An 18,045-nucleotide genomic window follows, 5' to 3' on the forward strand; every position below is an offset into this window, starting at 1 on the left:
ATGATAGATGTCTCCATTAATTTAGATCTTTGACATGTTTCTCAATTACTTTTCTGTTTACATACCTTTGACTTATTTCTATTAGCTTTGTTTTTGATGGTTGCCTTTTAAAATTGCAGTTTGTTTGGTATGTAGAAATGCAATTGATTTATTTATTGACCTTTGTTATCTAGCAACCTCTTCAAATTCTAGTAAATTTTGTGGGAATAATTGACAGTTTTGCTCCATCTTTTTCTATCCTTATATTTTTTCTTAATTCTTACTGGTTGGGATAAACTGGGACCCAAACTTAATTTTCAGAGCGTTTTCAAGGCAAAAAATTAAAGATTGGTAGACAAAATGAATTAAGAAAATGCAAATAGAGATCTATGGAAAAATGCAAACAGATCCATAAAAATGGAAAGAATCAAAACTGGCAAAGAGTTGTATCAAAGTACCTGGCCTGGCTACACTGAGGAATTGCTTTAAACCCATGACGATATCTAAATTGACCCACAAATGTAAAAAAAAAAAAAAAAAAAAAGCTTTCATTTGTTCTATAAATTTAGTGTAATATTGATACTTGAAACATGATAAAAAGCACACTAGTATCACTACATATTGATGTAAAACCTAAGTTATGTTTTACAAATAAAATTATAACTATATTAGAAGACCATACCTTGACTAATTGTGGTTTGTCAGGAAGTGGGATAGTTCATTTTTAAGAAATATTTTAATATTTCATATTAATAAACCAAAGAAAACAAATGATCTAATCTGTTTTCTTCATCTAAATAAAAATTTGAATTCATTTCTGATTTTTTAAAAAAATCCTTGGTAACAGGAACAGATGGAATAGATGAATATTTTAAACCACACCCAGCATCATGCTTAATGGTGGGGAAAAGCCACAAACATTCCCATTAAAGACAGGAGCCAGACAAAGAAGCCCGTTAATGCTATTGTTTAACATCTTTCTAGAAGTGCTAGATGATACAGGTAAGCAGAAAACAAAGTGTTGTAAATACTGGAGAAGGCAGTCTTTACTTAGGAATACCTGGAAAGCTGAGAAGATACCTTAGAGCATTATGAGCCATCAGCAGAGTGGCTGTTGAAATACCAGTAGCTTTCCTTACTGTGATCATTTAGTACAAGAAAAAAGTATAGTAACAAAACAAAAGTCTGCGAATAAACTTACATGATATGCACAAAACTTACATAAATTAGTGCCTTATGTAGTGCTCACAGTTCAGATTGAATTGTTAATATTGAAAGCCCACTTGCCAAATTGTTGTCTATGTCACTCATTGATTTCATCACTCTTTCAGTTACCAAAACTTTCTACTTGATATTTTTTCACATTATTTTAAAAATAAACTTGTTAGTTTAGAACAGTTTTAGATTTACAGCATAATTGGGAAGATACTACAGTTTTTCCATATATCCCACACCTGGTTTGCCCTGTTGTTAACATCTAACATTAGTGTGTGGCACGTTTGTTATAATTAATGAACCATATCTCATTAGCTTGTACCTAATGTCTTTTATGTTCCAGAATCCCATCTAGGACACCATATTACATTTACATTAGTATTATACTAAGATAGTTGTCACGTCTCCTTAAGCTCCTCTTGGCTGTGGCAGTTTCTCAGACTTTGTATTTGATGATCTTGACAGTTTTGAGGAGTACTGGTCAGGTATTTTGTAAAATGCCATGTTAGGATTCATTTGTTTTCCTCATCATTAGACTGGATTTACATATTTTGGGAGGAAGAGCACAGAGGTGAAGTGCTATTTTCATCACATATCTAGGGCACTGTACTGTCAACATTCTATTTGGTGATTATAATTTAGGTTTTACATCAGTAGTAACTTACTACTGTTGATGTGAACCATAATCACCCGGCCAAGGTGTAGTGTGTGTCACATTTCTTCACTGTCAGTTTACTTTCCCCCACCCCCCTTTACATACTTTTTTTTTTTGAGATGAAGTCATTATATGCAGCCCAAACTGCATGTAGTCAGATTATCTACAAAAATTATTGGGAATTCTTTTATGCGGGAGACTTGTCTCTTCATTTCCTCAGTCATTTATTGACATCAGTATGGATATTTTTTCTCCTGTGTCCCTTCCATATACCCCCATTATTTTGGGTTCCTTTGATTTTCGTTGAAGCGCTTTCTTTCTGGCACTAGCGCTAGCGCTTTTCTTTCGGGCTCATCTTGTAAGTTTCCTGCCCCAGTCCTGCAGTCAACCATTTCTCCAAGGAGCCTTGGTTCCTTTAATTGGAGAATGGTATTGGAAACTAAGATCTGGGCTCTAGGTGCTCCTTGCTACTGGGGTGTCCTTGTTTTTAGGGCCCTCAGCTGACAGAGCAAGGAAATACATGCAGTATGTATAATAACTCCTGTATATCCATGTATCTGTAAATATTTATGTAACCATCTGTGTCCATATTAAGCTTACATTATTACATTTTAACTTTTAAGGGCAACAGTTTAGAAGCTGCTACTTTTGACTTGATTTGTTTTGGGCCATGTAGGTATGAATTTGTTTTCATAGGAGAGGACCAGCTTATGAATCTGCAGATCTGAGATTAAGCAAGGTTAAGTAGTTAAGGTCAATTTAAATTCTCTGTTTAGCACACTTCTCAATACCCAGTTGTGTCCCCTCCCCCAAACTAATTCAGACAAGCATCATGAGAAACTACTTCTCTTAGCAGATCTTTGCTTTTTATTTGCAGTGTTAGCACTTTGGCTGTCAACTATCTCTAGTACTTGGTTTTGTTTTTTAAACATCTCTTATATTTCGTATTAATATATAGCATAGATGTTAAGGACTTGAGCTTTGTTGTCAACCTTGGTTTCAAATTTCAATTCAGCCACGTTCTGAGTTGGACAAATTTGGCAAGTAAGTACATTGTCTCCCTTTCCTCATTTAGAAATACACTTGGAACCTGGCATGTGAACTCTCAAAAGGCTACTGTTATTTGTAAAGTAATATGTTTAGTCAAAGCTGCACTTAACCTTCCTCTTTAGTTGAAGAGACTAACACAAACTTGCTTTTTTGGGTGAAGCTCGGTAATTGTCATAGATATTTGAAATTTTGACTAGTGACTTTTTCATATAGAAGGGTTTATTTCTGGATAATCCATTCATTGAATATTTAGATATTTAGTGTATATTTGTACTGGGTACTAGAAATGAGGGGTAAACAGATGATATTGCCCTCTGCCTTCATAATTATATTAGATATTCTTTTGGGCTAGCCTGAAAATGCTCAGAGGCTTCTACTTTTGACTTATTTTGAGTTTGCTTTGAATTTTGTCTGTTTTCCTTAGAGCGAGTCTCTGAATAGTGAGTATATCAAAATTTTATTAAATTGTGTCTGAATCATTTAAAAATTGGGAGGTTTTTTTTTCCTCTTCATGAATTCTTGCCTATGTAATTTTTTGCTTTATAAAGATTTTTCTCTATGGATGAGCAAACAGATTTGGAGGCTTTCCCTTCCTTTTGCCTAAGAATATTTTTGGACCTCATGATAAGCAGGCACAAAAAGTGGATTTTCAAAGTAGTGTACTCAAAACAGACATAGGTAAACATTTAAACTTTAAGATGAAATTTTAATCTGAAGTTGTTATCCAGTATCAGTCTTGTTTTGCCCTATTTGATAACTTTGAGTGATATTTGGTCAATTTCAGATAGCTTTTCATACGTTGTAAGAAACCAGATATCACTATCACGTTTAGAAAGTCTGTGGAAGATTGCAGAGGCTGGGTCCATCCATTCCCATTGTACAACACATTGAATCACACTGGCTCTAGGAAGTAATTTATTTTGTGAAACCAGGTGGACCTCTGATGCCTAAATTGGTTTTAATTCTGGTTTTTAGATGTGGAAGCTTTGTATGACTCACATCAGATCTTACTGTTGAAATGACTCATTCTGGCTTAAATAATAACTGTTTAGCATGATGATAGTAAGCTTTTAGGATTTAGCTAAGTGTGTGGCACTGTTAAAACTTTTTACATGTCTATGCTTATTGTAGCAAATAAAGAGGAAAATTATCAGTAATTACTAAGTAAAAATCATGGATTTCCTATATTTCCTGTCTTGTCTATAGTGCAGTGCTGCTTTATTTAACCTTGTTGATCATGAAATGTAATAGACAACAAATAAGAGTAGAACTTAACAAGATATTATGAAGTCAGTGTCCATAAATACCACTCAAATTAAGAAATAGAACAGCAGTACGCCAGGAGCTTCTCATGTGCCCCTCTTGATTAAACTCCCTCCTCCCTAGTTGTAACTACTACCCAAACTTCTATGGTAGTCAATACTTTACTTTTTATTAGCTTTAACCTTTTATTATACTTAACCTCTTAATAACATTTAACCTATGTATGCATCGCTAATTTTCCTCTTTCTGAACTTTATATAAATGGAACCGTATTGTGTTTTGATTTGTAACTCTGAAGAAACACGGTATAATGAGAGAATCATGTTCAGAGTTAGAGAAACCTTTATCAACTTAGCTCCCATTTCTAGCTGTGTATCTTCTGAGGGCAAGTGTATTTCACTTCTGAACGTAATTGGAAAATAAGAATGACGTTGCATTGTAATTTTTAAAGGAGGTAACGTATATAATGTTAAATGGCTAATGTATTTACTAAATAAGCATGGTATGGTAATAAGACCGACCATACTATGAGTTTTAATAAGTTTTAACATAGGACATATGTTGATACTTAGTGGAAGGAGAGTTATTTCATTTGTTCCTACTATATGTTTGCTAGGTTGGCACATCATACAGATTTGTCACCTACTCTCAATATACTGCAAAGTATGTTACTTTATAAAAGAAGCTGAGGCTGGGACAGGTTAAGTAACTTGTTCAAGGTTACATCTAGTAGGTGATAAGCAAGGGCTTAAACTGAGGTTTATCTGCAGAGCTTGTGTGTTTTCCACAGAACATACAAAGTGCTACAGCTAGCTATGGTAATTTCTCAAGTATTTGCTCTTGGTACTGTTTTATTTTTTAATGATTTTTCCTTGCCTCTCATACTTGGGTTTTTTTTGTTTGTTTGGGTTTTTATCAAATACTTGGACATGAAAGACTCTTCTCTAAATGTGGCTACAGGCATATCTTGGAGATAATACGGGTTTGGCTCCAGACGACCACAAAAAAGAATATCAGTAAAGAAGTCAAACAAGTTTTTTGTTTTCCAGTGCATACAAAAATTACATTTACACTATACTATAGCCTATTAAGTGTACAACAGCATAATTTCTTTTAAAAGTGTACATACCTTAATTTTAAAATGCTTTATTAAAAAATAACCATCTAAGCCTTCAGCAAGTCGTGATCTTTTTGCTGGTGGGAGGTCTTGCATCCGTGTTGATGACTGCTGGCTGATCCAGGATGGTGGTGGCTGTGGCAGTTTCTTAAATAAGACAACAGTGAAACTTTGTCATAGATTGACTCTTCCTTTTACAAACAAGTTTTCTGTAGCATACAAGGCTGTTGGATAGCATTTTACTAACAGTAGAACTTGTTTCAAAATCGGAGTTGAGTCCTCAAACCCCACCACTGCTTTATCAACTAAGTTTATATAGTATTCTAAATCCTTTGCTGTTTCAACAATCTTTACAGCATCTTCAGCAGGAGTAGCTTCCATCTCAAGAAACTACTTTCTTTGCTCATTCATAAGAAGCAACTCCTTATCCATTCAAGTTTTACCATGAGATTACAGCAATTCACCCACATCTTCAGGATCCACTTCTAATTCTAGCTCTCTTGCTATTTCCATCACATTGAAGTCCTGAACCCCTCAAAGTCATCCATGAGGGTTGGAATCAATGTATTCTAAATCCTATTAATGTTGATATTTTGACCTCTTCCCATGAATCACAAATGTCCTTAATGGCATCGAGAACGGTCAGTTTTTTCCAGAAGGTTTTCAGTCAGCTTTGCTGAGATCCATCAGAGGAATCACTATGGTAGCTATAGCCTTACAAAATGTATACTAATGAATAGTAGCAAAAACATAAGCTTTAAGGTCAAGGTGTCTTCAAATCCTAGTTTTACATTTTATTAACTTTCATTTGGAGCAAGTTAACTTGTCAGAGCCTTAAATTCTTATCCTGTAAAATATGATTTATTAATTATTAAGGTTAGTTAGACAAGCCTAACTAAAGGAGCCTTGCATAATACCTGGTATATGAGTATTAACTTCAGTACATACTAACCCCCACCCCTACCCCATGTGATACCATCCGTCAGAGTTCTGTTGGATACCTTAAGTGGTCTTAGACCCTCAGGAAGAGCTAGCTTGATTAGGTAATGATCTTGTATTAGTAATGTCTGTTTTTTTTCTTTTTAAAGAGTTTTTAAAAAGTTGAAGGGATGTCTCTTGGTTGTTGCTCCTGAAAGGGCTTTGACCTTTAGACGAATTCCCTCGCATTTTTAGGACAGGATTTTTTTTTTTTTAACCCAATTTCTTAGGTAACTCTAAATTTCTCTGGTATACCTGTCTTCTAATACCGTTTTCCTTTTGTTAGATTGTATGGTTTAGTTCTGGATCATCCACTAGAGTTGACTACATACATTTTGCATGTTTATAGCTCTGTTCTCTTTATATTTTCTTTGTTCTTTGAGGTACTAAATAATGCATTTGCTAGTGACTTGCTGTTGGTGGAACTTATCTCCATTTTGTATAGGTAGGTTCACTAGATTCTTTCCTTTGTACATGTGCGTAAGTCCCTCGTTTTCGAGTTTTATTTTCTGTTTAATACTGTGTTTTCTGGTTGGACTGACTGTAAATTATCTGTAGGATTCTGAAGAAATTAATGGAGCAAATTAATATCACAGTCATAATACTTCAGAGTTCTGGCTTTTTGTTAGTGACTTTTTTTTTTTTTTTTTTTTTTTTTTGCGGTACGCGGGCCTCTCACTGTTGTGACCTCTCCCGTTGCGGAGCACAGGCTCTGGACACGCAGGCTCAGCGGCCATGGCTCACGGGCCCAGCTGCTCTGCAGCATGTGGGATCCTCCCAGACCGGGGCACGAACCCGTGTCCCCTGCATTGGCAGGCGGACTCTCAACTACTGTGCCACCAGGGAAGCCCTGTTAGTGACATTCTTAATGAATGACATGCCAGAATAACTCTTGGGTACACAAGAATTATATTTTAAAAGTCTAATATAGATATGGGTAAGGAATAGTTAAAGAAAATACCTATTTCATTGAAGGATATTGGGAGGAAAGTTAATTTTCGTGTTAGTAAATAACAGATTTGACAGTATAATCCAAAAAGAATAGTTTCGTTCTAATCTTTCAAATTACTTTAAACATGAATATCTGCAAATATTAACTATGATAACCCTCAAAATAACTTGAGTTATATTAATGTTTTTGAAGCAGTAGATGAAATTACGCTTCATTAACTAATTTTAAACTTTTTTTTAGGTAAATGAATTGGTGGATGCCAGAGATGTCGCCCTTGGTGCTTGGTTTGAAGCACGTATACATAGTGTTACTAGAGCTTCTGATGGACACTCACGTGGCAAAACTCCACTGAAGAATGGCAGTTCTTATAAAAGGACTAATGGAAATATAAATCATAATTCCAAAGAGAACACAAATAAATTGGACAATGTACCCTCTACGTCTAACTCAGATTCTGTTGCTGCTGCTGAAGACGTAATTTATCATATCGAGTATGATGAGTAAGTGCTCATGCTATTGAGGACTTCATTCATGTTTTTGTTTGTAGAAGCAAAAAAATCTTCTATCTCAAGATTGTTTTCAAATAATAGTCTTTCAGAAGAAATCATCTAGGGGTCATGTTCGGTCTAGTACCATTTGTTTTTGTTTGTTTAGTGGTTGTAATATAATAAGAGCTCCTCAACATTTAGCATCTGGCTCCTAAGTGGTTTGTTGTTTTGGGTATCCTAATACCTGGCTTAATTTAATATGTAAGGGTTTCTCTTTGTCTGGTCCTCTATTAGGGTTTTTGCTATGTATTTTAATAATATTCTAGAAAGTATATAACAGTGTGTAATGTAATAGCATTCATTCATTTATTTATTTATCTTGGCCACGCCGTGGGGCATGTGGGATCCTAGTTCCCCAACCAGGGATCGAACCCACGCCCCCTGCAGTGGAAGTGCGGAGTCTCAACCATCAGACAGCCAGGGAAATCCCTGTAATAGCCTTTAGAATGAGGTTGAAATATTTTCTAAAAGCTATTATTGGGATAATTCACATAAAATTTATACATTTAAAGGGTACAATTCACTGTTTTTAATATATTCATAGGATTGGGCATTATCACACACTACTCTTAGAACATTTTTATTTTCCCCCAAAAAAACTATATGCCCGGCAATCACTTCCCAATCCCCCTCTCCCAACAAAAAAATTTTTTTTGAATTTTATTTTATTTATTTTTTTTATACAGCAGGTTCTTATTAGTCATCCATTTTATACAACAATGTTTTTAAATGTTCATGTGAAAACAGTATTAAGAACTTGCTTTGAGGGCTTAGACTTTAACACTGAATTATTTTCCTTACCTATTTTCAAAATCCTAGTACAAAAGTTACTATGGGGAAAGATTTAATGTTTATTCAACACTAAATGATCTTTGTCTTCATTCAAGTGATATTTTAATATGTATAGAAAGTATGAAACCAAATCTTTATCAGGTGTGAGTTCAAGATCCTAAAATGGTTTTGATTTTTCTTGGCAAAAATGGTATAAAAGACTGGTGTCAACTCAGATTTCCAGGATACCTGGAAAGGGGTCAAAAGTAGATCCCTTTCATCTTTTCTGATACTTCTTATGGTTTTAGTTAACTTGCCAACGTGGCTTATTTCAAATGTGCAGTCATACTGTTTTTTACCATAGTAGATGATAATAGAAGCAACAACTAGCATGGGTATTAATATCTTGGATTGGCCAGGACTGGCAATATTGGTAAATCGAGCCTGGGATAGAAAGGGATTGGAGTTGATGTGTTAATAGTAACCAGTGTCTGGGTTTATGAATACCATGGCAAAGAGGCAAGAGTGGAGGATTTAAGCTATCTGTATATCGGCTGTCAACAAGTGGAGTTCTTGATTTGCTTCAAGTTTTTATTCTATTTCTTGGAGAAAAGAAGAAATAACTCAGAAACCTGCTACCTGGGACCTGATTCTGGCCAATAAAGGAGTTATTATTTGGCCCCCCCCCCAAGAAAAATTGTATAGAATGGCACAGTGTAGAAATAGGGTAAGAAGCTTTAAACACTAAGTAAAACTAAGGCTTATTAAATTTTTTACAGTTTTAGGGGCTCTTAGTTGGTTTTGGAATAAGACTTTCCAAGGGATAGACCTGAGTTTGGTACAATGTTAGAACATAAATCACAGTATCTTAGCGTTTATTTGGTTATTTTTTAATGAAGAAGTTTGTCTTGATTAGAATGAATGTTGGTCTAAACCCAACATGCATGAGAAGACTAAAATTATCTGTCCAAAATAATTTTACATGATGGAATTGTTTCAGTGTTGGCAACTTAAAGATATGGTAGCTGAACTTTCTTTGAGACGTAAGATATCAGAAGCTTAGTAAATGTCATTCATATCTTCAAAAAGAGAAAAGGACTATACAGAGTAAAGTATGAAATAAATAAAATAGTTGAGTTTCTGGATAAGAGTCCCAGATAACAAAAGGCTGTTATAAGCATCTAGAAAAAATCATGATCCCATATGGATGTGATAAAGAATCCTGTTAAAGTTTCTTTCGTCACGGTTATCAGAAAAGTTAAAAACTATAGTCAAGTTCATGTTAATTTCAATAACTTATTAAACAAGTTCTCACATTCTTGGACGGAGGATGCATTGAAGACAGATTGTGGAGTATATGGCTTAGCAGTAGTAATAGATTCTTATTGAGTAGTAAGCTCCAACTTAGTTAATAGAATGTAGCTATCAAATAGTTACACTGTAGGATGTTTTATTAGAAGTAAGATATCTAGAACAAGACTGGTGGTGCTACCGTTTTACTGGCCTGGTTATTCTCTACTTGGAATATTGTTTTCCATCTTCGTACTTTAAGAATAATACCAACAGGACATGGTGCATCTTTAGAGTAGAGGTCAAAATGTAAAATCAACATGAAGAATAGCTAAAAGAACTAAGTATTTACATTGAAAAGACTGGGATCAAGATAGCTTTCATATTTTAAAAGCTCTGGGTGAAAGTTCTGTACAACATAGAAGGTAGGTTTCAGGATAACATAAACTTCCTACCAGTCAAATCTCTAAAGATAGAGAATGGTCTGCACTGAGAAGGAGACAAAAACAAGCGTTGGCTATCTTCAACCTTAGACAGGGGGAATTACTAGAAATGTTACATTGCAAAGGGAAATAAAGTTAGAGGTCATTAATCCAATCACTCTAATTTTTACTTCCAAAACAGTATTTGTCAGACAATTTTTTTGTACTTAATAGACTTTAAGTACATACAGGCTGCCATCCCATTCCATTTATGATTCTAAATCTGTCATTTCTCTCAATGAATTAACTTCATTTTTCTCATAAAGTTGAAAGTAATCTGCTTAATTGTCTCCAAACTCTGAGTGCAGCAGTGCGAGTGCGTTTTGAACAGCCTGTCATTTAGCCAGTGCAGAGAGGTATTGTACATGGGACCAAGGAACCTGTTCAAGGAATTCTTCTGGGATTTGCAGTGTTTGTCAGTTTAAAATGGCACTGTTCAAAGGTTACTTTTGTAGTGACCTACAGGTCCTAATATATTAACCAGGCTAAATGAATTCTCAGTCTTTGAAATGAATTTCATTAAAAGCATTGCTGTCTCAGAACAAGATTAAGTAGGTATACTACTCCGCAATCTTCAATCCCCACTCCAGTCAGAGCAGAGTTAAAACAATTTTTAATCTGTGAGAAGTGATACGTATTAAAATTTATAATGTTACTTATTAGGTAGATGTGTTCCACAAAACAACACTCCCAAAAGCCAAATCTAGTAGTTGACATTGTTCTAGAATCTTAGTGAAATCATTTGTTTGCTAACCTTATTCCATTTTTCCTCTCAAAATTATGGATATAAATATTCTGAGTGCATAAAAAGCAGGTTATGTTAAGAGATCTGTTTGAAATGTTTTAAGGTTTAAGAGTTTTACTGTTTTCAGGGGTCCCTTTTCTATAGATTCCTTGATGAATATAGACTGAATTGAGAGCTTCCTACTCAAATAATATAAAGCAAAATTGTGGAGTTAACATCGAAGTGCCTGCTACAAAGAACATATATGTGGGTTTGTTCTGTTTTGTTTTTTCATGATGGCTATTCTGTACTATTCATCTGTCATCACCCTTGCCTTAACAAGGGCTGTGTATTTTTAGAATTAAACCAATCCAGTAAGTACTTTGGGAGAAAGAGCTAGCAGTACAAATATTAAATCTAGACTTTAGAGATTTAGATTCCAACGGATTCTTAAATCTTCTGTAAAGTTTTAACTTCTTAAAAGCAGTTTATTAAGGTATAATTCACATAGCATTCAATTCGCCCATTTAAAGTGTAAAATTCAGTGTTTTTTTTAGTATATTAACAGAACTGTGCAACAGTCACCACAATCTAATTTAGAACATTTTGGTCTTCCACAAACCCCTTACCCATTAGCAGTCACTCCCTGTTTCCCTACCCCCACCAGCCCTTCCCCCAACCCCTCTCAGCCATAGGCAATCGGGAATCTTCTGACTCTGGATTTACCTATTCTGGACATTGCATATAAGTGGAATCCTATAACATGTGGTCTTTTGTGACTGGCTTTTTTCACTTAGCATAATGTTTCAAGGTTCATCCATGTTGGAGCTTATATCAGTACCATATTCCTTTATTGTCAAATAATGCTCCATATTACCACTGTTTATTTATCAGTTTATGGACACTGGTGTTTTCTACTTTTTGCTGCTAGGAACCTTCATGTACTATTTTTTTTGTGTAGGCATTTGTTTTAGTTTTTTGGCATGTATGTGGCAGCAAGATTGCTGGGTTGTGTGGCAGTTATGTTTAACCTTGGGAAGAACTACCAGACTTGTTTCCAAAGTGGCTGCACCATTTTACATTCCCATGAGTTGTGTATGAGGGTTCCAATTTCTCCACACCCTCACCAAAACTTTGATTAGAACCATCCTATAGTATAAGAGGTATAATTAACCTACAACATTATGTTAGCTACAGGTGTACAGCATAGTGATTCAATATTTCTATACATCACAAAATGATCACACCACTAAAGTGTGTTTATTGGAGAATGACTATGCCTGCTTGAAACTTTTGTTTTTAGTGGTATTTTGGGCAGAAAACAAAAGGGAAGGGGATTCAGAAATGAGCAAATATCAAGGTAATATAGGCAATTATAAACCCGTGGAGTGGTTAAATGGTCAATTAAAGAAAAAGAACATCAAATTTTCCCTTATTTCATAGTAAGCTTGTACTGTATATTTCCATAGCTTTCTAAAAGATGTCTTTATTCCCATTAGTTACTTTCTGTAGTTACGTAAGGTTTAAAAATTTTAAGGGTCCTGAACATCTAAATTCACAAATCTGTGACTGCAGTCTTGTGAGAGTAGAGATCCTGAAGCTAATTGTGGTGATGAGCCATGATCTTGACTTATAGGGAAGTAGACTGGGAATCATTGCCTTAGTGTTTCTGGTAGGTTAATATGTCTATAGCATAGCTTACAGCAATTTAATTACATTAACTCTCATGTGCCAGACTCTGAGCTAACTTCTTACATGAATGCTCATGTAATCTTTACAATAACTATAATGTTAGTTACATTAACTTCCGTATGAAGAGACCAAGGCTTACTTACATAACTTGCCAGAGGTAACATCTGTTAAATTGTCTGACTCCAGAGCTTAAGGGTTAACCAATATGCATTATTGCCATTCTGCCTTAAACATGGTACATGTAATTGGTAATAGCCTACATAACTTCAAAGGTCAACCATTTTGTATGACCTAAAGACTTGCTTTAGACTTGGCCTGGGTTTTAAAGCAGACAGCACTCATACAACTTTGAGTTAAACCCTGGGTATGTAAGCAACTGAGGCCACACTACTGAATTTAATCTTTACTCATCATTTGGCTGCTTTATCAACAGATAAAGGCTTAATTCCTTACCCTGCTTCTGTATTAAGAAACATCTGTTCTTAGTGGATTTGGTTTAGATTCCTCTTAATTAGACTAGCGGTTCTCAACCCTAGCTACATATTAGTTGTCTAGGAAGCTTTAAAAATATCAGTGCCTAGGACCCACCTCCATAACTTCTTGTATGATTGATCTTTGGGACCTCAGGGGATTGCTGTCTCAAAAGTTCCTCTGTGATTCTAATGTGTAGCCATGGTTGAGAACCACTGCCTTAGACTAGCAGTTCTCAAAGTATAGTCCTGTCCAGGAACATCAACATTACTTGTTAGAAATCCAAGTTCTTGTACTTACTACAGATGTAATGAATCGCTGTCTGAAGGTGGCCTTGCAGTCTGTGTTTTAATAAGTCCTCTGGGTGGTTAATATGTATACTCAAGTTTAAGAACCACTCACTGATTGCCTTTTGTACAGCCTTATCAGTTGCTACTAAGAACCAATATGGGGGAAAGGGGTTGATATGACAATTTAAACATAGTAAATACATTAAAGGCTGGAGATGATATACAATGCCTGAGGAATCTGAGTATTCATCTTTATTTTAGTACCTGTATAGGTGGCTTATGGCTTGTTGATTTTTCCATTTCGTTTCCATATACATAAAGGATTAGTTAAGTCTTTTTCTAAAAGAAATTATATTTCATTCCAGCTAAATGATCTGTATCATTTAAATGAGGGACCATTTTCCACTATGCAGTCTTTATCTGTACCTTGGCTAACATAGAAAGCAGTATCCATCATGTGTTTGTGGAGAATTTATCTTTTATGATGTATTGGTACATTCTTTTTTTTCCTTTTTAACCAATTGAAATATTCTGTTTTAAGTTTTGTGGCAATTTTAGTATATTATCATTCACATAATGTTTCTTTTGACTTGATAATTTCTCTGAATTCCCCAAACTTGTACTTCCTCTTAAGAACTCAAACCCCAACCCAGACCATATAAAAGGAAAGGTTAACATGGGAGTAGTATTTGCAGAATTAGCTCCAGAACCACTGTTTAAAAAGTATTCTTTATTTCTTCTGTCTGCTCCATCAACCGTTAAGTATTGGTAAATTCTTGAGTGGGGGAAAATACTCTGTAGTAGTTGAATATTCTGAGATCTAGTTCTGGCTTTCCTTTGAATTAGACTCTTAAATGCATCAAGTCAGTCGTTCTAAGACAAGCCTTCTGAATTGGACTTAGGGTTAATCTAGATCTCAGAATCTCCCCATATACCTTCTTCTAAGGATTCAACAGGTACATTTACAGGTCAGTTAAAAAGGTGAATTTGGGAATACTAGTCTTGTTAGTGACTTGCTTTTTTAAATTGCTTTATTAAATTTAGTGTTCTAATTTAGAGACCTTGATTTATAAATTGGAGCTGATTTCTATAAAGAGAAATGTAAGCTAGAAAACACATAGTAGTTTGAACAAGGAAGTATATATATAAAGAGGGAAAATGCTTATGAAAGTTATTTTATTTCTGTATCATATCGTAGTGAATTGTCTATGGCTAGGCAAAGTTGAAATCTTTAAACATGAGAGAGAGTTTTCATAGTGACATGAAAACTACTTATATAATCTCTCATGCTCCATATTGTTCACATTTCAAATAGAAATGTCAGTTTACCTCAGAAACAAACTCTTTTTGTTTTGACTTTTTAGTAAATTATTCTGAAGTACCCTTTTTAAAGCATGGTTCAGTAATTCTCTTGTTAAAACAACACTATGTGCCAGGCACTATACAAGTACTTTTCCTGGATTATCTCATGTAATCCTCATTAAACAATCAATGAAGTGGATACTTTTCTAAGTGTAAAGAGGGAATAACTGAGACTTAGAGAAGTTAATATACCTAGTATTGAATAGGTGATAAGTGGTAGACTGAGATTCAGAAGAGCACATACTTAGAACCACTCTACCATACTACCTCTCATTTTGAGAGAAGCATGCTTATAAAATACCTTAATGTATAAATAAGTATATATAAAATATTATAAAGCAGTTATGTTTGCATATTTAAAAAATTTCTATCATTCTCTCCAGTTATCTGTCACAGAACAGAAACCTTAAATCAGTAAACACCTGTGTGCCTTTTTCTGTAAGGAAAATGCATAGCTCGCTAGTATTCAAAGGATTTTTAAACCAAATAGGTTAAACTGCTGCTTTTAACAGCGTGTCAAGGTTCTACCACGAGATTGAGATCAAATGGAAATGTCATAGCATCACTTAGAACTTGGAGGGTAACTTACGCTAGGCTACAATTAAAAGCTCTTCTGGCGAACGTCTTAGGATAATGTTGTCATTGCTGCCAGCATTCTCTTAAGATTTTTTGAGCTATTCTAAGCTTGTGGTGCATGCTTTTGAGTATTCTTAATTATGGCTACTGCAAATAGAAGTCAGTGAGCCAATTCTGAAAAAAATCAAGCGGTATTTTTAGATAAAAGTTGCTGTTCTAGGGCTTCCCTGATGGCGCAGTGGTTAAGACTCCGCCTGCGAACGCTGGGGACATGGGTTTGAGCCCTGGTCCGGGAAGATCCCACATGCTGTGGAGCGACTAAGCCCACATGCCACAACTACTGAGCCAAAAATAAATAAATAAGAATAATAAAAAAAAAAAAAAAAAAAAAGTTGCTGTTCTATAAAGTAACAAAACTGATTTTCTTGAATGTATTGATGTGATCTATTTCTAAAGGAATCCCAAAAATGTTTTAATGATGTCTGGGTTTTCATGGGAGAAAAGGAATAAGATTTAAAAAAATCAGATCAGAGTGTCATGTTGATCTTGAGTAGGGAGCTATAAATGAGAGGTTTAGTTTCAGAACCCTGGTGCAGTGACCAGTCTCCCCCATTGTTTTTTGGTTGTTACTGACATGTTTGCCAAAGACTTAGAATATTTCCTCTTTCTATGACTTGCAGTGTTCTAAATGGATGATAATCAAAAGGAGGGCAGAAGAAGTTAGATCTTTGACTTTATTGTTGCTCTTCTCTTGTGTTAAAAGATCACTTGGTGCTTAGAAAAATGACTACAGGTATCAGTTAAAATGACTACAGATTATCAGTTGATGTCACCTTTTCAAATTTATACATCATTCCTTTACATTAGTGTTTCTCAAAACGATGGTCAGCAACACTGCTGATTCACCCAGGTACGGTATTTATAATGCAGATTACTGGGGGATACCAGATCCCACCCCCACTCCCTGCATTGGGTGGGCCTGGGGTAGAGCCCAGGAATCCGCTTTTCAGAAAGCAGCCAGGAGCCTATTAAGTATACAGAGCATTGGTTCTCTTATAGGCTGTATAGTTTTAGTCATTAGAATCAGAATTTGCTTTGAATTCTAGGTCTTTGGTTGAGTTTTTTGCTTTGTTTTCTTTGAACTCATTCAGCTTTAATTTCCTCATCTGTAAATACCTACTTGACCATGTTCTTTTTTTCCCCTAATAACCTTGAAAAGTATCCAGTAATAATAGTCAAATTTTCTGCTTTTCATTTATTAATAAAGCCAGGTTATTTTGGTAAGTACTCTTAAATAATTTATCTTTGGCATAGGTATCTTTTAACCTGATTACATTGTTTCCTCTATTAAAACAGTTATACACCATTGTTAACATGTTGTACAAGTGAGATATATTTCCATGTAATATGTAAAGTCCTACTGTAAGCAGTTTTAAGTAAGTTATTTTTGTCTGTGAGTAAGCTTTACATTTAAGGTGTGAAACTGAGTAATGTCATCTGTTAGATTAAGAAATGCTTTCTTTTTGCATGTAGTATGACATTAAAGATTTGCTAAACTAGAACATGCCTCCAGGTGAATGTTGTCCTTATTTAAGCATTTTAACACCAGGAAGCCATGTTTTGAAGGAAGGTTTCAGTGATAGTGCTTTGCTTAATACTGTTTGAGTCTTCTAAAATGCTTAGTTAGCTTACAAGTCACCTAAGGAAATGTACTTTTACTATTTTATAACAAACCTGTTTTAAAAATTGTGCTTAATCAATTTCCCTGAAATTTAATTCCCCAGGTTTTACTCAATGATTTGTTAATTGAAAACACAATTGGTTTTTGCTAAAATGTCACATAGTTCAGGATAATCAAAAGCATGCATTCTGAAGGATATCTCTAAAAGACATCTAAAGAGTATTTGGAGCAATGAAAATGTTACTGGGAAAAACAAGCTTAAGGATATTTAAGGCTTATCTGAGAATGTAGACTTTATAACACCAAAGTGTTTCTAAATTCTCAAAGATGCAGAGTAGCTAACTAGAATAAACTTATACCTGTATTTGGGGTAATACCTTGACTTCAGGTTCTAAGAACAGAAGGTCATGTAGAATAAGAGGAAAAAAGGACCCTAGTCTTATCCTTCCATAGCTGTATGTTGGCTCTTGGCACAGTGTAGTCAGCTTCAGTATGTTCCTTCTTCTCTGCTTCCGGTCTTTGGGGATATCTTGAGCCCTGTTTTAGAAGTTTTTCAAGCTTCTAACACTTCCCAAAATGTTTCAGTCTCCTGCAGTTTTCACCAGTGCAAATGCTGGAAGAAGTCAGCACTTGGACCAATTTGTAGAATTTGCAGTGGTTATCTTCAGCCGTACATTAGACTTCATGGGAGGCAGGGAATGCTGTGTTGGAGGCTGCCTATACTTAAAAAGACTTTCTCTTGTGTACTTGTATAAGTAACTGGAGCTAACTACAAGTTTCTTCGTTTTAAGAAATCCAAAAACATAATCTTTAAAACGCCTTTTTCTTATTATCTCTGTATAGAATTCTTTGTTCCCACTTAACTACCGTAAAACACAGTGGTCACAGTTTATTACATTTTATTAAGAGCTTTAGTTATACAAAAGATTTTTCTATTTAATGAGTTGCA

General features: G+C 34.9%; 1 protein-coding gene across 6 annotated transcripts in view; it reads left to right on the forward strand.

Annotated features, from left to right (window-relative positions):
- Positions 1-18,045, forward strand: part of UHRF2 (ubiquitin like with PHD and ring finger domains 2) — a 93,713-nt gene that overhangs the window by 7,136 nt on the left and 68,532 nt on the right. For all 6 annotated transcript variants that reach the window (XR_010945019.1, XR_010945018.1, XR_010945017.1 and 3 more), the window contains exon 3: positions 7,450-7,709. Coding sequence is in view for 3 of the 6 variants with exons in the window: in XM_067744338.1 (XP_067600439.1) it covers positions 7,450-7,709 (260 nt within the window). In the remaining 3 variants the exon portion in view is untranslated. The remainder of the gene's footprint in view (positions 1-7,449; positions 7,710-18,045) is intronic.

The sequence above is a fragment of the Pseudorca crassidens genome, chromosome 7, assembly GCF_039906515.1.
Source record: "Pseudorca crassidens isolate mPseCra1 chromosome 7, mPseCra1.hap1, whole genome shotgun sequence".
NCBI lineage: Eukaryota > Metazoa > Chordata > Mammalia > Artiodactyla > Delphinidae > Pseudorca > Pseudorca crassidens.